This window comes from Melanotaenia boesemani, chromosome 3 (assembly GCF_017639745.1).
Source record: "Melanotaenia boesemani isolate fMelBoe1 chromosome 3, fMelBoe1.pri, whole genome shotgun sequence".
NCBI classification, from domain to species: domain Eukaryota; kingdom Metazoa; phylum Chordata; class Actinopteri; order Atheriniformes; family Melanotaeniidae; genus Melanotaenia; species Melanotaenia boesemani.
The window spans coordinates 28,935,045-28,957,990 of NC_055684.1; the positions used below are offsets into that span (position 1 = coordinate 28,935,045).

General features: G+C 39.1%; 2 protein-coding genes across 3 annotated transcripts; both read right to left on the bottom strand.

Annotated features, from left to right (window-relative positions):
• Positions 1-797: 797 nt before the first annotated feature.
• nbl1 (NBL1, DAN family BMP antagonist) lies at positions 798-9,104 on the bottom strand. 2 transcript variants are annotated; one of them, XM_041978470.1, is made up of 4 exons: positions 8,592-8,674; positions 6,201-6,381; positions 2,727-2,838; positions 798-1,725 (listed from the first exon to the last, which is right to left on the bottom strand). In XM_041978470.1, the coding sequence occupies exons 2-4, from the start codon at positions 6,371-6,373 to the stop codon at positions 1,441-1,443; spliced, it is 570 nt and encodes a 189-aa protein (XP_041834404.1). In that variant the 5' UTR covers positions 6,374-6,381; positions 8,592-8,674; the 3' UTR covers positions 798-1,440. The 2 variants fall into 2 exon arrangements, with proteins under 2 accessions (XP_041834404.1, XP_041834402.1); XM_041978468.1 differs by having other exon boundaries at positions 800-1,725; positions 8,640-9,104.
• A 2,447-nt stretch (positions 9,105-11,551) lies between these two features.
• LOC121636577 (MICOS complex subunit Mic10-like) lies at positions 11,552-21,379 on the bottom strand. Its single transcript, XM_041980178.1, has 4 exons — positions 21,278-21,379; positions 11,988-12,035; positions 11,803-11,912; positions 11,552-11,713 (listed from the first exon to the last, which is right to left on the bottom strand). Exons 1-4 carry the CDS (start codon positions 21,336-21,338, stop codon positions 11,705-11,707), a joined length of 228 nt encoding a protein of 75 aa, XP_041836112.1. The 5' UTR covers positions 21,339-21,379; the 3' UTR covers positions 11,552-11,704.
• Positions 21,380-22,946: the final 1,567 nt, after the last annotated feature.

A 22,946-nucleotide genomic window follows, 5' to 3' on the forward strand; every position in this document is an offset into this window, starting at 1 on the left:
ACTTCAATCCTGCACTTAAACAATGTTAAAATATGTTTGATTTTTTTTTATTTTTTTTTAAAGTGATGTCTTTGTTTAAACAATCTTTCTTATTTTGGATGAAATTCAGTTCACTTAACTTGATATAAACTGAACCTGTTTACTTTGAACTACTTTAAGACTTTGCAGCATTGTGTGTCTGCATCTGACTCTGTTACTCTCTGCCTTCAGCTATGCATTCGGCAACTTACCATCCAACTGAAAAATGTCCCAGTTACCATGGTAATTCATCTTAGTCCTCCAGACAAGTAGCACACACTAAAAGCAATTATCTATCTATCTATCTATCTATCTATCTATCTATCTATCTATCTATCTATCTATCTATCTATCTATCTATCTATCTATCTATCTATCTATCTATCTATCTATCTATCTATCTATCTATCTATCTATCTATCTATCTAATGTGGCTCGATTACTTTTCTGCTGAAAAGATTGTGTTTCTGAAATCTTAACTTTCTGTCAGACTATAAAAGGGATCTCCCTCCATATCCTTGGATCCTCAATCCTCTTTTAACTGCCAGCATAATCAGTTTGAATAACTCATCATTGATAAAAGAAGAATAAATGTAAAGCGTGAAACAACCTGTTATTCTCCAGAGTCACCATATTCCTGAGATGCAACCTACCTGAAGTGTCCACAAGTCCAATCTGTCAAGCACTCTGAGACGGAGAAATTTAAACACATGCTTTAAATTCAACTGTACGTTTTTTTTAAAAAATCGTCAGCGTAACAACTTTTTCTGTTACTTCACAACATCTCATTTAACTTTGTGGAAAAGCAGGATCAGATTCACACTAATAAAGCAGCAAGCAGCAGGATCCATTCCCATAATGCAGCAGCATCTATTAAATCTTTGTTCATGGCTGAGTTTTGTCTATGAAAGAGATCCAGACCATGTGCCAGATAACACAGTCAAAGCTTTGTTCTTGAGAGGAAACTGTGGTGAAGTCTTTCAGACAACACAGAAACAAACTTTCCTTTGACTTTCGTTTCATTTGACTTTCATGTGTATGAACATGACACCAGACACGTCACTCACAACCACAGAATTTATTGCTTCAAAGCAGATTAACAGACTACAGTTTATTCACATACTACAGTCACGTCTGGATGCAAAAAAGCACACACAATGAGTTAATTAGCAAACAAGAGTGCTAGACTGGTGTTTGTATATGTTTATATGCAATTGCGTGCATTCTGATAGCATGACTGTGTGTGTATGTGTGTGTGTGTGTGTGTGTACCTTTAGAGAAAGATTTTAATATGAAGTGAAGTCATATCTTCAAAGTGCCTTTACAATACTACGGACAGGTACAACGGGTGCAGTGTGGAGGAGAGCAGAGAGGGCAGCAGATTTGAGCAAAGTCAAATATTTGGACTAAAAGGTGTCAGTCCTACCCCCCGTCTGATGTATGCGGTAGTGTGTGATGGTCTGTGTGAAGCTTGACGTGCTTATTAGAGTGTGAATCTGAATGGGGCAGAGAGTGAGACTGAACTCCGCTGAGGGTGTCAGATAAAGACGAAGCTGAATCCAGGGTGTTGTCTGCTGGATACAGCTGCATCACCGCCCCCTCCTGGGCGCCTTCCTTACTGCACGACTGGCAGCTGCAGTGGAAGATCCTTTCCACCAGCTTATCCACCCGAGGAGACTCCTCACTGCCTGGACAATCCAGAGTCACCTGGGCAGACACGTAGACGCATTCATGCAAATATAACTGTGCAAACTTAGAGTTATTTATTCAAATTGGAATATTCTTACTCATTATTGCTACTTTTTGTGTGTTATTTTTTTTAATTCTGTTTCTTATTTACTTTCTAAATCCCTATATTGTCATAGTGTGTTAATTTATTTTAATCACCAGCAGATTTCACTCGCAGTTGTTGTCTTTGTGTTTACTGATAGTTGTACTTTCATACTAAACGATATGTGCAATGAATATTTGACACTCAGCAGGAAAAGAAATACTTTTAAAACCCTAAATATAAAGTAAATAGAAAATACACAAACCCCCCTATAAACTTAAGTGTTACCAAAGCTCAACCGGCTCTCTAGACTTGACACAATTCCCATTTTACTGTTTCTATTACCCATTGAAAATGATACTTCAGCAATTTTACCAAAAGCCAAAGCAGCATGACGACGTATCATCTTTCGTTTAAAGTCCTGAAACAACAATCGTATCTGAAAGCAGAAACATCCATTTCCAGATAATTAGGAGTAAAGTGAGGGTCTAAATGCACTTTCTTCTGCCTTTCTTGTGCAACAGACCTAGAAACAATATTAATCAAACTATCTGGTAACAGCAATCAGCTCAGAGATACAATATTTTCCACTGAAACATGAGGTGACCTCACCTGTGGTCCAGCCTGCCTTGTTTACCTGGCAGCTCTCCAAACTACATAGCCTCACCACAAAGCCTTTGTTTTCGAAAGAGTGAATTCCTTTCTGGCTAAAAGAGACAATGGACTTTAAACGAATAAAAAAGAAAAGAAAATCAGGCTTCTATTCCACCTCCTGGAATGTATTCTGTGTTTTTACTTTCTTCTGCTTTCTGCTTTGATAGTGAACTATAAATCCTCACAGTCTTTCATGTGTGGAACTTGTGGTTTGTGTGTTAGTTTGACAAGTCCGTGTTGGTGTGTGTGCTTGCTACACGAGTTAATGTGCTATAACTCTTACCACTTCCCACTGTGTCTGGGCAGGCATGCAGGAGTCACAGTGCACCAGAGATTCGGTTGACTGTGGAAATGTGTTGGGAACGCTGTAGCTGAAACACTGGCCCAGACAAGCTCTGCAACAAGGAGGAGAGAGTGCATGACTTCATATGTGCCTGCAAACAGACAAGATGTGCTTGATTCCACTGCATGACCAGAGCGCTTCAGCCTGTGTCAGCAAGAGCTGGAGGGGAAAACAGAGCCTGAAATCTGAACTGATTTATTACGTCTGAGGTTGCGTGGAGGTCTGCAAATTGCCACAAATAGCAAAGACTTGCTATTCTCAAACTTTGTGAATCAACAGCAAACTTGTGATTAATAATAAAAATTATTTTCCCAAAAAAAAAAAAAAAAAAAACTCTATTTCATGTGAACAGTTTAACTTTTAAACTTCACCACTTCAGTCTTTTCATTTTTTTCATGTTCTTTGTGAAATCCTAAATATTACAGCTATAATCAAATGATTTATCAGATTACAGCCGTGGAAGTGTCAGATCAATAACTTCTCCTAATCTGAGTAAGCATATTTAGGGGTTGAAAAAGTCCTCTTAGGAATGCTGTATACTTATCATGTCGCCTTAAGGGACAGATGAACTTGGTCTGCAGGGTTTTGGTGTTTTTGTTGTCTGAAAAGGCACTTGAAAATTACAAACACATGTTGCTTGATAAGTATTAAACAAGTTTCAGTAACATTTGAACTCCTGCTGTAAAACTAACTTCTATGAGGATCTGACATATCTTGGTTGCAGGTAACTGAACTGAGAAGAAACTGACATCTATAGACTGCTTCAGGAAAAAATAAAATAAAATAAAAAATGGCAAAGACAAATTTAGGACATAAAAAATATGTAGATTTTAAAGCATTTCAATGTACTCTTATGATGTGAGTAATTACAATCTATAAAAACAAACAAGAAAATAAATGCAAATATATAATAATTATTCAACTTGAAGCCATGAACGAACCTTTTTTCTCTAAATAAGCTCTGATATGCAAACATTTTGATTATAAAAAGACGTAGTCTGTCTTAAAGTAGCTCCATGTGACTTTCAGACCATGAAAATATGTATTTTTTACTTCTTTTGATGGCACAGTAACATTTATTATATACATTCCTGGAGCCGTTGTTGCCCAGCAGTGTCCTGAAGCAGAGAAAGTGTAATTCATTAATTTTTTTTACAGGGCACGGCTTCACTTTACAGCTGTGTTTTGCTTTAAGCACCACGTCACATGCCAGCACTTGAATATCCACACCCTGGACATTTTGAACACACACTGTGGCTGATTCATCAAAGAAGCGCAAGACGACATTTTCAGAGGAAGAGAGGAAAAGAAAGAGAGAAAGGCACAGAGCAAGAGATAAAATGGGAGCATCAGGCTGACTTTTGCTGACTGGGGAGAGCTCAGAGTACAGGTAGGATGCAAGATGGGTGCTAAGTTAGCTTTCATTAGGGGCCTCTTACAGAGAAAATGATGCCTCTATAAAAAATAAATAAATAAACTATTTACATGACTTTCTTTTTCAAGCTTAAGCTTTAAGCTTAAGCTTCCTTGGTCCTTTTAACTTGCTTTTACCCTCTGTGATGTGTGTGTGTGTGTTTGATGGAAAGGGGTGGGGGGGGGGGGGCTCGCTGCTATTGGGTTGGGGTTCTGGGGGATTTTACTATCTGTAAAGCACCTTGAGTTGCTATTTGTATGTAGGAAAGGTGCTATATAAATAAAGTTTGATTTGATTTGATTTGATTTAAAGGTACAGCGTGTAATTGCTGACATCTAGTGGTAAAGATGGGCATAGAAATGAGTTAAAATGCCAAGCACAATAGTGAGTGGACGGTGGGCGTCAGTGGCCAGAATTCTTCCAGACTTAAACATGTTTTCATCTCTGAGTGGCCTCAGGTGCAGCAATGACTGCACTACAGGTAACTACTAGCCTGTCCTGCAGTTTTAAAGCTAAGAGGGCACTTCTCACACAGAGTTGTTTGTCCATTCAGAGACACCATAGTAAAGATGGTGGTACAAGTATGGCAGCTGCCATGTATGTGGACCCACCACAAGTAGACAGAAATGGCTCATTCTAAGAAAGTAAAAACATACCAGTTATTATAGTAAAGTGGTTAAATACCAGTAGAAACACAGTTTTTAATAATTTATGGGTTTTTTTCTGTCATTGACTTTTGATTTTGTTACATGCTGCAACTTTAATGATCTTCTTGATCTTGCAAGTGTCAAATACTCAGAAAACAGAGTAACTTCAAACAAGAAGCGTGGTGAAGCTAACGGTGCCAAATAGCCAAAAGTTGTGAAATTTACCACCTCACATGAGTGGCGAGATAGCAGGTGAATATACAGATTAGATTTTAATAGAGTAAAAGCCAGAACACACCAGCAGTGCACTGCTTGCAGGATGTCATATGACTCACTTCAAATGCCACCATTAAGTTCTGTGAGCCAGCCCGCATCTGACCACACAGATCATGGCTATGGTGAAGTAACCCAGTTAGAAGACATATTTTAATTTTTAGGTTGAAAAATGTTTGTTTTGATCATTATGTCTTGAAAGCAGCAACAACTGCCATAGGTCGTAGACTAAAGTATTTGTTGCGCTGCTATGTGACGGGAGCCAGGAGGCATTTGGATGGAGCAGGTATGTTTGAAAATTTTGTTTTTTTTCAGAAGCAGCACTGCCTGATAATATGACACTGCAGAAAAGTGACATGGGCCAGCAGGTCATAGCATATGGTGCATTCAGATGTTGCCATTGTGGGGGCTTGAAACAGAAAATAATAGGAGTATCTATGTTTGGCGTGTGTCCTGGTCTGAAGTGATGACACACAGACCACTTTTTTGCTCAGAAATTGTAGTCTGCCTTATTTTTTATTTATTACAATCAGTTTGATGTCCTCTGCTGCCACTTCTAATGTTCTGATGCATCCATCTATACAGCCTATAGTCTGAGGCACTTGGAGACTGTATTTTGTTTCATTCAAAGAGGGTCCTGATGTTCAAAATTTCTCTGGATTTTAACAGATGTTTAAACTTCGAAGAAAAGTGACAGCCCTGATGGAAATCAACATTAAGAAGTGACTTCTGCTCTGCATACCAAACTTTTCATAATGAGTTATTCATATTGGTTAGCTTTTAGATGATCTAAGAGTGTAAAGCAGGGACAAATATGGGTTTATTTGGTAAAAAATAAGCAAACTTAAATGAACTCATATGCATCTGTAACTGATTACTGTGTAACATGCAAAATCTCTGGAATAAAAAATCTATTAACATACAGTCAGTACCAACCCCAATATCCCTTAAAAGTGAATGAGGCATGACTCTGAGAATGTAACATCTTGATAACAAGACGTGTCTACATCTTTCATTTTTTCCAGCTGCACAGAGGGATTGTCAGACAGAGGGGGAGACAGAGAGGGCCTTCATCCTGACCTGTTTTGAATAGAGCGAGGCTGACATCCTGTGTGCCCAACTATCTGTGTGATGTTCTTGGCTTCGCACCAAGCGCTCTTGTCGGGGAACAGCGCCAGGCGGTTGATGTGTGCAGGTGGTGCCGCTGAATACAGTGCAAACAGTGCGCAGCAAATTTGAATCCTCTGCCACATGACTGCACCTAAAGGAGCAGAAAAACCACAGCATGTTACTGCTCAGTTAACTTTGTTTGAGAGAAATGTCACCTGATTTCTGCTGGTCAGATCACGTCTGCTTTTCCGGGAATTTGAAACTTGAACTTTGCATATTCCTGCTGTTGTGAACTGACAACTGACCCAGTCCCTGCACATCAGATTATGTCAAACTTGTATAGTTTGCTTATTTGAATGATAGAGACAGATTTATAATATTATATAAATATAACATTGTGCAATAAGATCAACATTGCTGGTGGTTCACATGACCCAAAACTGATGATACAATAAGTGAGGGAAGCAAATCTCTGCGCATTTCCAGCATTTTTTTTTTTCTGTCCTCTGCTCCATTTCTCTCTCTTCTTTAAAAATGCCTCAACCAACAACGTCATTTACAGCCTACAAAAGCCTTTTCTCCTGCTGCTTATAAAAAGTGTCTGGTGGTCATTTAAAAGTTTTCCCACTCATCTAACTTAGAACCAAGGCATCCTGATTGGCTGAAACTGACAAAAAACAAGTAGTGGAAAGTAGTGCATTTATTCAAGTATTTTTAAATGAACTACTTAGGTTCTCAACTACTTTAAACTTAAAGTCCTTTACAGTTAAGAGGCAAATATTGTGCAAAGCTACATAATGCCAGTCAAACATTCGGACACATCTACTTGTTCAAAATGAATGGACGGGTGGGTCTAAACTCTTGACTCAGGCTGTACATTTATGTCAACACTAAGATTACTAGTTACTTTGCAGGTTTAGTTTAATAATGTGAAATAAAGTAATCAAATAAATTATGTACAACTGGACATGAAAAAAAATGTTGTTCGCCAAGGAAATTAGCTTATCAGCAGATACTTGTACTGAATACATTACCATACTCAGTGTGGGGATTAACACATTCATACATAATTGTAATCCAACAATATACAGTGTTCTGAATTATACCCCTCTGTCTCATGCAAACCTCCACTTTTGATACTTTTGTACTGCTGCTTGAATGAAAATCAAAGTAACCTTCACTAATGTTTCTATCGTATGAGTATAGCTTTCTTAAACAACCGATCTGAATACTTTTTTCAGCCTTGAACAAAATCCCTAACTATGCCGATAAAGACTATAATTGTTTTGTGTCTCTAAGAATGTATCTTTTCAGGTGTTTTCCAATAAATTTTGTGTCACTGTGCTCAACTTTTGTCCCAATTTCATCACTTTGTTTTGATTGTTTACATCTACTGTGATGGACTGTCGATCTGTCCCTGCCTCTCGCCTGCAAATTGCTGGGATAGGCTCCAGTTTCCCCGCAACCCTGAATTGGACTAAGCGGTATAGAAAATGGATGGATGTTTATATCTACTAAAATACATTCTGTGTCTTATTTCTTGTGTCTTATTATAGAGGTCCTAATATGTGTCTATGACACATAGTGTCTATGTCTATATGGTCAAATAGCACCTCTGTGCCTTTGGCTATTTTGTCCTGTTTTTGACATTTGCATTACATTTATGCATATATTGCCCCCCTTTATCAAGGACACTTTGGGTATTGTACCATCTAAATAAACAAAAACCACCAGGACAGTCTTTGTATCTTATATTGAAACCTATTTGGGATTAATTTTTTTTTTTTACTTACCTCTCTTTTCATCTCATTTGGGTGGTTTTAAGTCTATTTGTCTATTTATTTTTGGCTGTGTCTATAATATAAACAGATACATAGACCAGGGGTCACTAACTTGGTGGGCCTATAGAATTATTCTCCTGTAGGCGCGTTTAGTAATCTACCTCTGCTCCCCAGCTTCATTTGCAACTGTCTCAAAACTGTAGAGCTACAGACGTACCTTTAGAAACAGCCTCATTAATAAAACACGCTCAAATCTGAGTTATTACAGTATGTTGCCACTATCACTGCTAATGGCTCTGATTTAGTCTATGAAAAAATGGCGTAAATCATATTCTCCTTTCTTCCATTTCAATAATATTATACCCACTGCCTTTTAAAAATAAATAAATAAACACAGATGACTTGAACTTTCGCCGTCAAATAACAGCCTGTTTAACGGAGCCTGGAGGCAGAGAGAAGTAACCGTCACTTCCAACAAGTGTAACATTAACCAGCCAGCTATGGGATGGCAGTATGCCACTACATGCTGGAAGGAGCGTGGCAGTGGCGTTACTTTTCTAAGTAATTAAATTTACTTTACCTGAGTAACTAAACCCAGCAGAGGTCGCGGGTTAGTTGAGGCACTTACCGCTGCTCATCATCGCCGGGAACAGCCGGTTTGAACTCTGCGCAACGTCCCGCTGAGCCGAGTCGAAACCTGGACGAAGCTCTAAAAACACAGAGGATGCGGGTCGTCGTCGGGTATCACCCGTGAGCTGATTTTTTCAAAGAAAAAAAAATGTACGAAGACTATCCGAGCTCAGCCTGTCATAAAACAGTTACATCATCCGGAAAAGAGAGAAAACCGTCCGTCCGACCACGGGGGGAAGGATGGAGAGCTAGGGCAGAACACTATCTCATCTCCGAGTCCATCAGCTCAGACCGTCCCTCCCCTTTGTTCTCTTCCCGTCCAGTGTTAAATTCCCCTGCAACTCCACTGAAAAACACTTTCCAAGTTGTTGTCTTTTGTTGTAAAACTCTCATGCAAGGGTTAGGCGCGGTTGAGCCCTCAGACAGGCGTCCTGCTGTGCCGTTTCTGTGCGAAAGAAAACGGGGAGGGAGGGAGGGAAACTGCTGGAAAGGTTTCAAATGTTTCCCTAAAGAGGAGCGCTCATATTTACTGTACAAATATGCAAATATAACAAGATTAAACACAGAGAGGGATGTTTGCAGTCATCCACACACATCTGGCATTGCTTTGATAACATGTGCTTATAGATTTTACAATTGAAACATTAACAACACAGTATAGTAATGATGCACAACTGGAAAACAGATGTGAATCTGTGTTATGTTCCCTGTTTTTTTAAACCCCTTTTACTCAACAGAAACATTAAAAGCAACTTTGAGATGTTGAAATGACTTGAATAGCTGGTTAATAAACAGAAGCTCACGACAAATTGATTTATGTGAGGTCTGAAGTAAAACCACTGAAAGACCCGTAAGCATGTGTGTAGCTGAGAGGCATGTGCTTGTTTGGCTGACCTTAGTGAGCCTCCTTCAAATTTCATTTAAATGAGAGTGCAGGAAATAATAAGCCCACCTTTTGGGTTTTAAATTTGGTTCCCAAGTTTACTATAACAATAAATAAATGTGTCTTTTCTGAGTAAGAAAGCCTGATAGCTGCATTTACCAGTGAAAAAAGTATGATATATGGCTTTTCAAAGAAAATGGACAACTAACAAACATGTTACCATTATAAATCCCTCATCATACTTTTCCATAAGCTGAGCTTATTCACTAATTTATACTTACACTAAACCACATTTTAATGCATTATCCACTCATACCTAGTCTGAAATAATGTATTTTAATTATACATTAATGCATCAGTTGTAACAAGCTGTTATCACTGGGGCAACTTTTCTGCATAATGTCTGTATTTTACTCCAAATGAAGAATCCTCTACCATCATAACTGTTAATTAAGTTGAAAATCAGAATATTTTCTTCATGAAAAAGTTGTCAAATTTGTTGCCAAATAGTTTCACATGGACTAAACTAATTGCAACAATGCAGCTTATTTACTCACTTATGTTCCAGTGTAATGTAAAACTGTTCTGCTAGAGCACAGATCAAAAATATTTTCCCCCTAAAACCTATGTAGTTGCAAAAACTAAAAGGCAAAGCACATAATTGCACATACATCTTCTAATTAAATCAATTTATTTAACTTAACTGCCTCTGGTAGTTTCAGAATTATCAACATTAAGCAACACAGTGAACATCATTACTAAGCTGGAGTAAATGAAGAGGTAAAAACAATAAATACATCTGTATGTGCAAAAATCAGACTTGGAAAACATTGCTTTATTTAGCATGGGGAATTCTCAGACAGGCACAGTCTCTGGGTTTGGCTGCCTTGTTGCAGCGCAGCAGACACATAAAACAACATCTCTTTCTTGCACTCAGTACACCTCTGCTCACAGGTGTTCAGCCTGGCTTATGTCCATGAGCACCCCTATCGGTTTCACGCTTCACTTGCAAACAAATATTTTAATGGACTGGGGACGAGTGACATGGCTTAATTTTTGACAGGGTTACTCTGTGCTTGATACATCACAGTGCATCAGCGCTGAAGAAGCAGGCCTTTGAACACATTGGAACAAGTTGGATTCTACTGTGCGGAGGAATGTATGTGCTTACATTACTGAGAAAACTGTGACTGATGAAAAGAGAAAATGTGAGTGTCTGTGTAATTGAGAGGGTGCATGCAGCAGGGTCGTCTTTGATGTGAAAGTGTTCAACATGTGTTATGCTGAGATGTGCAAAGTGCAGAACTCACCTGTTAGTAATAAGACCAAGCTCATGTCCAGAAAAGGCATTTCTCTGCATTCCATGGATTCTGCTCCACCAGGGGGCTGGATAAACGTGTGCACATTCTCACACAAACCACCTAGCAGGCCCATGAAACTGAATATAAGTGATCATTCACACTTCAAACTATCTTGTCTAACAAATATGGGATGCAAGAGATTTCTGCAGATATGTAGATGCATGCTTTTCAACTCCCTGTGATGAGAACGGTTACAGTCACAGCAAATGATTGTTTTGCTCTCAGAAACCTAAAACACAGCTACAATGCACGCTTTGCTATGTTTGGTCTATTCCAAATAAAAATCAGGGTTGGTTTATGTTTTGTCTTGATATCTCTTAAGAAATCTCTCATCATGCCAAGACACCAACATCTATAGATAAGAAAACCAGTGGATGATACAACGTACACAAGTTCATGTCATACAAATGAATGCACTTTTTTTTAAAAAAAAGCTCTCTCAACACTGGCTTTGTTCCTCTTCCGACTGCATGTCTTTATTCCATCATTCAGTACAAGTTTTTATACTCCCACTCTGGAGGGGCTGCAGATGCTGAACCTGGCCTTCATTCCAAAACAGCAGGAGTTCGAGTCTCCCAGCTCATTAACACGCAGAATTACCTCCCACCCCCAAACCACATTTATTCTTCTCAAACTTTCACAGAAAAACAGAGAAGGAAAAAGAGCTTTCCACAATGACTTTATTAAATATACATTTATCGCTCTTTGATTTACACAACGCATGCATCGTTGGGTGGTAGTGCCAGCAGAGAGATGAGCAGCATAAGAACGGCAAACACAAAAATGGATGAGAAACTCATGGCCATCTTCAGCCCTTCATTACTGGTCCTGAAAAGTTACACAGAGAAATTGCTTAGAGTGACATGTTTGTGTGTCATGAAACCTCTAAAAAACAACATTTTTCAACATGTACTCACCTTAACCATGCGGCCATGAATCAGATATGGTGATCTGAAGTCATGCTGGCAGTTGCTGTATCCCATTCCCAACCCTAAGCCTGAACCGAGTGACACAGGCCACGTGCGACCTAGTGGAGAAAATAATCATCCTAACATGTTTTTAAAAGAGTGAGTACCAAAAACAGGTTTTACTAAATACTTACGTTTAAAGAGAAGGACAGAGAATACAATGCCTACACCGAGGCCTGTTACTGTAAAAAAAAAAAAAGAGAAAGTATTAGTGTCTTCTAGCCACAGACATCAGAAGACAAGGTTCACCATCACAGAATACATAACAAATAAACACCCAGGAACAAGTTATACACATAAAGACAAGTTAGACCACAAAAATGATAAACAACTGTACCAGTTCAGAAACTGGAAGGCAAAGATGTAAGTCAGTTGTAATCAGATTAAAAATGGTGCTGCTTGAATATTTTATGAAGAAGTTGAACATGACGTTGCTTCAGTAGCAAGACTTTAATATTAGAACAAAAAAGGCAAAGAAAAAAAAGAAAGCATCCAACACAGAACGAAAACTATAAATGAGGGCTGGAGATGAGAAACAGAGCAACAAAAGGGCGATGACAGAGTACACAACGTGGGCAACGGGAGAGGTGATAAGTCAGTAGGTGTAAACAGAGTGCTAGACCAAAGCATGATCAAGCAGATTGTCAGTCAGTGGCACAAATCTGCTAGAAGCCCTGAAACCAGAGTGGGATTTTGAGGAGGAATGTGTTTGTGCGCTTAGCTTCACCTCGCTGCAGGCCACACCACACCCAACAGCAGGCCAGCCAGCACAGAAAACACATAAAAACAGCCATTTGGGCCCCTCCGACTCCTAATTGGATTCAGAGAACTATGCAGCATGACCAATGTGCCTGAACCAGCACCCTCAGACTGTTCTTTATTACACAACTTACAAATGTCAAACAAGACCACATAAACCTCAGCTCATCTTTATTATCACTGCACATCAACATAATTATGTAGTTCTGCTTCCATTTCAAGCAATGACTCAGTTAAATGTAAGATTCTTCATCTCTTCCAGCCCCAGCCTTTCTTTGCTCTTCAGCCAGATCGTTTCTGAACCACTCATTTTCCACTGACAGTAATCTAGCAAAAGCTCTGGCAAAATCAGAGGGCAGATCAATATCTCATTTTGGCATCCCTTCTTTTGTCTGGACATCTCCAAGGAGCTTGAATTATAACAAAAAATATTTGTGCTTGAGTAGAGTGAAATGAATAACCCACAGACCAGAAAAGTTTTTCCTGTAGATAAAATCCAGAACTAGTTAATTGAGCTGTTATTCATTTATCCCTCATCTGAAGTATTTTCAGCAAATGGCATCAATAAGACAGTCATTTTCAATCATTGTGACTGAATATTGTTCCACCAAAGTCATATAACACAAATGTTTTTCTACAGTCCCACTTTAAAGTGGTTGTAACTGCATTTCTTTTTTGTTTCAGTTTCTGGGGGCCACTTCACTCATTTTTAATCTAAAGCTTCTTTTAATAAAATACCTCTTAAAAGCTGAGGACTTCGTGGAAAACTTAAAACTGTATTGAAAGCTTTAGTTTCTCAGCTTCCAAAAAATGGCATGGCTTGTTAGTACAGCCTCACATAGCTGCTAGACTGGCTGTGGATTAATTCCAGTTAAGCACCAGATATAGGGATGCAGAAGGATGCAGATTGGGGGTGGGTGAGGGGGGGGGCTATAGGAGTTTGCTATAAAGTTTTTCAGTCGTCAGTTTCAGTAATGTGTTGATGGAGAAAATGAGAAAAATTGAATATTTCAAAGAGAATCTGTCACAACCGTGAATGTCCTGAGAGGTCATATTCTACATTTCTTTTACATGACTTCACAATACTTGACATTTCCATGACAGATCCATTACACACAGCAGGGGTTCAGAACAATAGCTCCAGTTCTGAACTCGGCAAGTAAAATCATCACTGCCAACACAAACGCACATTCAGTCTATGTTACACCCAAATTTAATCAGCGCCATAATCGCACAGCAAAGCTGCAGCAGCAGAGCCTCAATCAGCCTCCGCAGTCGTCATCTCTGCTCACTTTAAGGGCTCACAATGTGAAGAAATTAGAAAAGGAAATTAATGTAAACTGAAATTGATATTGTAGATGTCATGGATGCAATCGTTAGAATAATTTGGGCTTTTTGCAGCTCCTAAAAAGATAGCTTGGCCGAATAAGAACCAACAAATAGAGCACAGACTTGAGTATTGACTGCTAATGACAGGTCTCAAAAAACATTCTTCACCAGTTCCTAAAATTAATTTACTATTTATGCAGTCGTTTCCTGTGATGATGAGGATGCTGCCGTTTGTTTTATCTGTAATATTTACACATGCAGCTGCAGTTTGCAAAGGAAAAAGATTTGAATTTCACATCTCTCATGGCGTTTTCTTTTTATCACATCCATTTGGTTTGATCGTGCCCTGAAATTCTGACCTTTATCTATGATGTACTTGTACTTCAGAGTACAAGTACAGCAGCTACCACTCAATTCTTTTGTTAGGAAGGACAAAGGGGAAATTTTATAAAACTCAGTGTCACTTCTACTGTAGTTGAAACTGCAATAAAGAGCAAATGGATGAGTCCTAAAAATCAATTAATTTAATATTAAAGAAAGAAAAATGCTTTTTTTATGTTGGCCCGTTTGTGCTCGACGCAGAAGACGGATACGCAGACAGACGGACAGTTTTGTTTTCGTGCGTCGCTTGTGTGCGTAATTTGGAACGTGCATGATGAGGCAAAAATCGCCGTCCTCCTCCAGCCAAGCAACAGGCGACATTGGTGCATGTGAAATGTTGCACTCGTTCACGCAGACGTGCACACGGGGCCTCGTAACACAAAAAAATAGGAAAAGTTACTTTTTTGTCGCTGTCTAAAACCAACCAGCGACGGGCTTCACTGACTGACCAATGAGCAGAGAGCAGGCTGTAAACACTTTCAACAGGAAGGAACAGCTCATTTTAGATGTGTCTGACTTTCCCATACTTTACCATACTTCACGCAAAGATTATAGAGATGTAAATAAAAAGGCTGCGTGGTGCCAGGTTGAATTTGTCCGAACGTAGGTCCTGGATTTATCTGGATCAGCCTTGAGGTCCGCCGTCAAATGATTATATACACCATGCTGTTTCCTTATTTGTGAAATGGGATGGACCCAGGGTTGTCTTTTTTTTTTGTAAAATAGAGTCAACGGCAAGATTTCTGTCAATTCGAGCAAAATCTTCATCTCTCATTACTTGTCTGTCGCTGACTGCTTTGAAAGTGTCAAAATTCCCTCCAATATCATAACCAATCAAATTTCTTGAAGCGATCAGAGAGCTGCCATCGCTGCTGTTGGTTTCGTCCCGTGTGTTCGGTTTCACCTGGGTTGGTGATGAGTTTCGCCTGTCTCTGTTGTTGGTTGCCTCCCGTGTGTTGAGCCCATAAGATGGAGCAATATCACCAGAAATCGCGGGGGGCAGCGCTGAGCAGAATAGCTGACATGCGACCAGAGAGAGAAACAAACCAGAGAAGAAAAAGAAAATCACAAAGGGAACAAAAAAGCAGAAGAAGAATGAAGACGAGCACAACAACCGTAGAAACTGTGCCAGCTTTTGAAGAAAGACTATATGCAAATGTTTAGGGCATGTTGGGCGGTTGGAAACAACTTTATAGCGTCACATTAACACTGCCAAATGGTGTCTGAAACCGACTGAACTTAACACTGCCTGCTAGTGGAGGAATTGACTTAACAATCATGGCAACGCAAAACAAGAATGGAAGTATGAGGGCGGCACATAGACTATATATTAAAGATAGACGGAGCCTCCATGACGTCACCCGTAGGTTTATGAAGAGCAAAAGTGAAGCTCGTTGGGCGTTTCCACCGTCGCCATCTTGGTAGCGTAGTTAGTCTCGGAAAATCCAAAAATGGGCAAAGAGGTCGAGCTGAGAGAGGGACTGTGAAGGTGGGGGTGGATGACTGACAACCATCAAACTCCGAGCTGCCTGTAGCTAAGAGCTAACCGAGCTAACCCCGAGCAACGGTAGCTAACCAGCTAATGGAGGTAGGCGGGCTAAAGCTAAGGCCCGCTGTTAGCCATGGTTGTGCTGCACTCTCCCTTCTTTCCTGTACTGAAAGACTGCGCACACCAGCTGGCTGAGGTGCTGACGGACATCTTCAACACCTCACTATCACTGGCATCCGTTCCCACCTGTCTAAAGACTGCAACCATTGTCCCCGTCCCAAAGTGTCCCACAGTGACAGGCCTGAATGACTACCGACCCATAGCCCTGACCCCGGTAGTCATGAAGTGCTTTGAGAGGCTGGTTATGGCCCACATCAAAGACTCCATCAACGTCACAGTGGACCCACATCAGTATGCATACAGAAAGAACCGCTCCACTGATGACGCCATCTCATCAGTGGTCCACACAACCCTCACCCACCTGGAGAGCAGAAACTCATACGCCCGCCTGCTCTTCCTGGACTTCTCCTCTGCCTTCAACACCATCATCCCACAGACACTGGTCCAGAAGCTCTCCACCCTTGGTCTGAGTAACACACTGGGGAACTGGGTCCTGGACTTTCTGACCAACAGACCTCAGACTGTCAGGATCCATAACTCCACCTCCTCCTCCATCACCCTCAGCACCGGCTCTCCTCAGGGCTGTGTGCTGAGCCCCCTCCTGTTCACTCTGCTGACATATGACTGCTCGGCGAGACATCCCAGCTGTCATATAGTGAAGTTTGCAGATGATACAGCGGTTGTGGGACGCATCAACAACAACGATGAGTCGGAATACAGAGAGGAGGTGGAACACCTGGTGCAGTGGTGCAGAGAAAACAACCTCTGCATCAATGTGAAGAAGACCAAGGAGATGGTGGTGGACTTCAGGAAGGATAAGCGCCCTACTCCTCCCCTGCACATCGGAGGAGTAGCTGTGGAGGTGGTCTCCAGCTACAGGTACCTGGGTGTGCACATAACCAAGGACCTCACCTGGAACACCAACACTTCCCAGCTGGTCAGGAAAGCACATCAGCGCCTCTACTTCCTTAGGAAGCTGCGGCGAGCCGGACTAGGGAGTGCTGTCCTGAGGAGCTTCTACCGCTGCGCGGTGGAGAGCGTCCTCTGCACCTGCATCACTGTGTGGCACGGCAACTGCACCGCCGCTGAGAGGAGGGCTCTGCAGAGGGTGGTAAAGGCTGCACAGAGGATTATGGGGAGCAGCCTTCCCACCACCTCAGACCTCTACACAGCACGATGCAGGGGGAGGGCCCTCCGCATCATGAAGGACTCCACCCATCCAGCACATGGACTTTTCCAACCCCTCCCCTCAGGCAGGCGGCTGAGATGCATAAGGAGCAAGACCACCAGGTTCAGGAACAGCTTCTTCCCTGAAGCTGTCAGACTGCTGAACTCTTGCCATGCCTTGTAGACTCCTCCCCACCCTACCCCACCCTTCCCCACCCTACTTCCCCACCTCTGAACACCAGCCCAAACCCTGCTGCCCTGCCCCCATCCCCATCCTAAACTGAATCCACCCCCCCACTCCGACAAACAGACCTGCACTGCAAACACTTTACCCCCCCCAGGGGAGTTCCTGTCCACATGTTTACATGTTTACCTGCTGTCCATATAAGTGCAATATCACTAATATTAATATCAGAAATGTTATACTTTGGACTACCACTACCTCATGCACATACATACTTGCACATATTTATCTAGGCTGCACATGCAAACTGGGCTCTTTAGTGTTTACTGTTATTTTTATTTTTATTTTATTTAAAATTGTCCTGTTATATTCTATTGTATTTAGCTTATATTCTATTTATATTTAGCCTATATTTCTATTTTTTTTTTTTTTTTTTTTTTTTTTCTCTTCATGTCTTATTTTATTTCACTTATTGCCCTCCTTCTTATGGCTCAAACCGGGACCTCAGTTCTAATTTCGTACCATAAACATGTAAATGTGAGCTGGTATGACAATAAAGTTCCTTGAATCCTTGAATCCTTGAATCCTTTCCGTGGATATTGGATACCTGTCAATCAAAAGGACACGCCCCTAATTATGCTGAATGTCAAGATTAAATAACATCCAAATGGATGAGTTAGAAAAAAATTCGTATGACAATGTTTGACAACGGATGTCGTTATTTACATACGTAAGGGAGCATAAATGGGCTTTTACATGTTAAATGTTTGCAGGGAAATTTACAAATACTAGTGTAAAGTAAACGTCCTGACTGTAAATATAAATAAAATAAACTACAAATAAAATTTGATTGATTGATTGACTGTAGAGCAATAAAAAAAATGGAGGTGCTTTTATCAAAGTAATATGAGTTTGTTCTTCTGCCCTTAATAGAATATAGTAATCTGAAATGTGTGTCTGAATTGCGTGTAGATCAGCTGAAAGAATGTGTGAAGCTATAGCACCCAAGAACATCTTGAATATTTTGACAAGATATGCCGGCTACAGGAAAAAGTATTGGCAAACAGCCTTGTGTTTTAACATGCATAGATAAACTGTTAATCTTAAAAATCCTCCAGTTAATACTTGACCTGAGGAACCTGGAGACTACTTACATCAGGGTTCAACTAATCTGGGTGAGAGAAAACATGTTGATACAAGTTGTATGGTACACATAAAGACAAAACCTCAATACCAATGTAAAAAGTCTCCTGATTCAAGCGAATCTTACACCAGCTATAGGCAGTAGGAGTAATTTCAACTCAGCAAAAAGAAAGAAAAAAGAAACTAAACAAAACAAAAACATACAGCCCATTCAACAGGAATGCTTCCCGTGACCTGGAACACTTCATGTGGGCACAATTAAGATCACAAGAGCGCATTATGAAACCACCGGCCAGATGCAGAAAACTCTGTGTAGTTTTATGACTAAAAGTGTACACAAAGAAAAAAATGTGCATGCACATTTTTTTGGGCTGATTTATAGAGTCATGGGTATGTAAGGTTCCTTACTGTACATGTCAACCATCATGAAATTTTATGAATGTACATGACAAGCCTGATTTCCACTCCCATTTTAACACATGAATGGATGTATAAAATCCCCTAATTAATCATTTGCATTATAAAACTATTCTATGATCTAATACTTAACAGCACTACAAAGAAAATGTAAACTCAAACACTTATTGGGGAAGCACAGAAAAATCTAATCTGTTTGATTTGTTAGTCTAATTTATCACGTTCTAAATGTGGACCCCGTTTCTTAAATAGCTTAGGTATAAATGCATTATAAAACAAAAATCAGAGCATGAATGAAAACAAGAACCATCTTTTATACCCACTCTCTTCTTAAAGTCACATTAGCAACTAAGGATGCAGCGATACCAGTATCAGGTGTCAGTCCAATACTATGTGAGTGTACTTATACTCTGTATTAAGTATTTTAATATTACAGAACCTGATATCAATGTGAAAATTAAGGATGTCAAAATTAACGGGTTAACGCAAACAATTAATCTGAGGAATTAACAAGTTAATGTTTTTAATGCATTAACACATAAACAACAAATTTGTTGCTCTAACCATATTAAAATATGAATTTGGCATTATCTCAGTGAGAGAAGCTTATTTTGGGCATTTAAGTGCTTTGCTACAATGGTGAAACAAATTCCCCAAAAAACACTTTATTCTCCTTATTTATGAAGTTTGACAGTTTACAAGCATTACATTTAGAGCAGGGCTACTCAGTTTGTTCCTGCAAGGCTGCAATCCAGCAGGTTTTCCATGTATCTCTGTTCTAACACACCTGACTCAAATTAATGACTCACTGTGCAAAACTTCATTGAATGTCAGAGCCATTTAATTTGATTCAGGTTTGCTGAAGCAGGGTTACATAGAAAACCTGCTAGATTGCAGCCATCATAGGAGCAGCCCTGATCTAGAGGATGGCTGCAAGATGACCTATTTGATATATCACACAATTAACCACTCAGTCGTTGCATCTGACATTCTGGTCCAAGCTCCTTACCAGTGAACTATAATATGATTTATTAGTACTCATACTGGTACTCTGTATCGACAAGTACTTGATTGTATGTACTTGTAGTCTTTTTGAAAAGAATGTGGTATTGATGCATCCCTATTAGCAAGGTCACTAGCACAGCCAGTACACATGGCTGCAGTTATTTTAGAACTTATTTAATTATGTAAGGTTATAAAAAAAACTAATAAGAAAAAAATCTTTGTGACAACCAGCAGGTTCTGTGAAATTTTCCATTTTGTTTTATACTAACGTCTGCCTTTTTTTCTCTCTCTGTCTCCACTTCACCTAATCAGGGGTAAACTGAAGATTGCTTGAGGTGTGCACACTCTAATTAAACATTTTTCTCTATGAATGCCATTTTATTTAAAGAAAAAGAAGTCATGTTTGTGCCTTTTAAAATCACTGATGCATAATGGACCCAGGTGTATATGCAAAGACCCACAAATCCTTGTATTCATTGGTAATAGATGTAAAGACCTTTTGTATTTTTATTTTTTATTGCTTGCAAATAAATAACAAGAATAAATTATTATTTTATTCTAAATTAATAAATTAGTTTAGTTCCTTTATTTATTATTAACATTATTTTTTCACTTATTTAATCACATGACTATCAAAACCTAGGCAATACAATATTTCAGTGCCAAGTCTTTTGATTTCTTAGCCACTGATATTAAGTTGTAATTGTGTCAATGTTCACAAACAACACTGTGATGGATATTGACTGGATTAAATCTGAAAGCAGAACATGCTTGGTATTTATGCTTGGAAATCTAATGGCACCACAAAACACATGGGATTATTTTACATATACAGGAAAATATGGGGCAAAATTAACATGGTTACTTCAGGTCTCTATCCGTCTTTTCTCTAATGGGAAATTGCCTCCCTGAAAACAGACGTTTCTTTAGTTTTACACATCCCCTGCCATTTGTCTCAGTTGTTGAAGTTTTAAGTTTTAAAATAATTTAGTAATTCTCGAAACCCTGGGTTCTTATGCTCCATGATATTCTGCAGTTTGTAACGTATTCATTTAAGCTGCGTGTCATGGGGGACTGGAAACAAGAGTCTGGAAACCACTTAGTCTTCAGTTTTGGTGCACCCTCAAATCATACATTAGACCCTACAGAATATTTTTTCCGACACAACACACTGGTAACAATTTACATACCAAAACTATGTAAGTTTTTTCGACAAGAAGTTGACTTATAATTACCAAATATTAGGTTTTACCCATACAGTGGGCAACTTTGACCTCGGTTAAATCAACCTGTCCAGCATGGTTAGACTAAATTCCCGCTTTAAAAAGGACTACAGACTAAATCCTCCGCTTGAATCCCACCTTAATTAACAGATATAATAAACCTCATGCCTTAATGCACGTACAAACAATTACAACAATGATATAAACCTGTTTTTAGTGCCGTATCAGCAAGGCAGCGGTCCCATTTCCGTCCGTACTCGTCTGCCATCTTTCCTGCTGTCAGGAAGTCTCACAGTCTCACATATCGCGAGAGAAATACCAAACCTCGAGAACTGTGATCACTGCTCAGATCGCTCACTGTTCTAAGGTTATTTATGCCTTAATGTACTTTACTTTGCTTCATTTTCTGTCTTTTTGTAATCTTTTGTGAAGCCTATCAATCAAATCTCCAGTCAAAATAAATGTTTTCTCCAAAGATTTATAAGATGCAATATCTTAGAAGAAATGGAACCTCTAAAATTTAGTAAAAATAACATACACAAACTCTATTTTTTCATCCATGCTTTATTAATGTTGAACATACGTTTAATGTCCTGCTGAAAAAGCTGCCGGCTCTGCTTCAAAGTTTTTTATGCAGAGTACCATATTTTCAATAAAATGCTTCAACAATGCTTTTATCTAATAGTTCATGTGACACATTTATTGACTCTGGAACTAGAAACAGTAGCCCAACATTGTAGAACCTCCACTATGTCTTAAATGTGTGTTAAGTCTTCTTTTTTTTTTCTTTTGGGCTTCATCATGTTAGTGAAAACCTTATTCATTGCATTTCCAAAGGACCCTGTTTTGGTTCATTCACCTTATTAAACTGTCCACAAAAAGAAGCTTCAAGATTGATTGATTGATTGATTGATTGATTGATTGATTGTTTGATTGATTGTTTGATTGATTGATTTTATTTTTTGCTAACATTATTTTTGTATTTGTTGTATTTTCTTTAATAGTGGTTTCCCTACCTAGCCTTTGTACATGGAGTCTCCATATTCCACTAAATCAATTTGTAGTATTTTAGATGTCTCACATGTGGTTTTGCAATGTTCTGCACAGTATTTGCAGATTTTATCTCTCAATTTCTTTTTAGTACAACAATCTAGAAGTATTTTCACAATTTAAAGAGGCTATCTTGACAACCTTACAAACTGCTGAAATGGATACTTTATAAGCTTTGGAGATGATCTGAGTCTTCTCAGTTGATTTGCATCTCAAAAATGTCTAATAGCATGATGCTCTACCCTTCTATAGAGAAAGTTCATGCAATTCTGTTCATATCTGCTATGTGATATAAGTTTTTTTTTCTTCAGTAGCCTTGAACGTTTTATGAAGATATTTCAATGCAATAATTATTCATTTTTACTTACACATGAATATATGAATCCTGTGCTTAGAAATACAAAAAGTAATTCAACTAAACCTATGATGTCTTAATGTCATTTAGAGAAAAAAAAAATAGAATTTGAAATTAAATAAAAAAATTTAACTGGCATAGTTTTTAGATGAGATACAAAAAAACCCCATTAGAAACATTAGAAATTTACATTTAAAAATAACTAGTACCAAAAGATTGCAATACCAACTGTTATAAAAGAAGCAGTGAACAACCCACACGTTTTTCGCTCCCCTGTAAACATCACATCATGCTTGTTTCCATTTTAAACATAAGTTATTTTTATTTTATTTTATTTTATTTTATTTTATTTTATTTCATTTTACCGTTTATCTACTGTCCTCTCTTACTATGTTTCTTGCACCACTCCTCTCTTTCCATACTTGGCAATACCTTTCTTGCTCTTTCGCTATTGGCTGCTGCAGAGATACC

Coding starts and splice junctions, on each gene's coding strand:
- LOC121636577 (XM_041980178.1), bottom strand. CDS start 21,338: ATGGCAGACGAGTACGGACGGAAATGGGACCGCTGCCTTGCTGATACG. Junction 12,036..21,277: donor TGATACGGCACTAAAAACAG/GTTTATATCATT, acceptor TTTTTTTTACAG/TAACAGGCCTCGGTGTAGGC. Junction 11,913..11,987: donor CTCTGTCCTTCTCTTTAAAC/GTAAGTATTTAG, acceptor TTTCTCCACTAG/GTCGCACGTGGCCTGTGTCA.
- nbl1 (XM_041978468.1), bottom strand. Junction 2,839..6,200: donor CCTCGCTCTATTCAAAACAG/GTCAGGATGAAG, acceptor TCCTTGTTGCAG/AGCTTGTCTGGGCCAGTGTT. Junction 1,726..2,726: donor CCCAGACACAGTGGGAAGTG/GTAAGAGTTATA, acceptor GTGTCTGCCCAG/GTGACTCTGGATTGTCCAGG.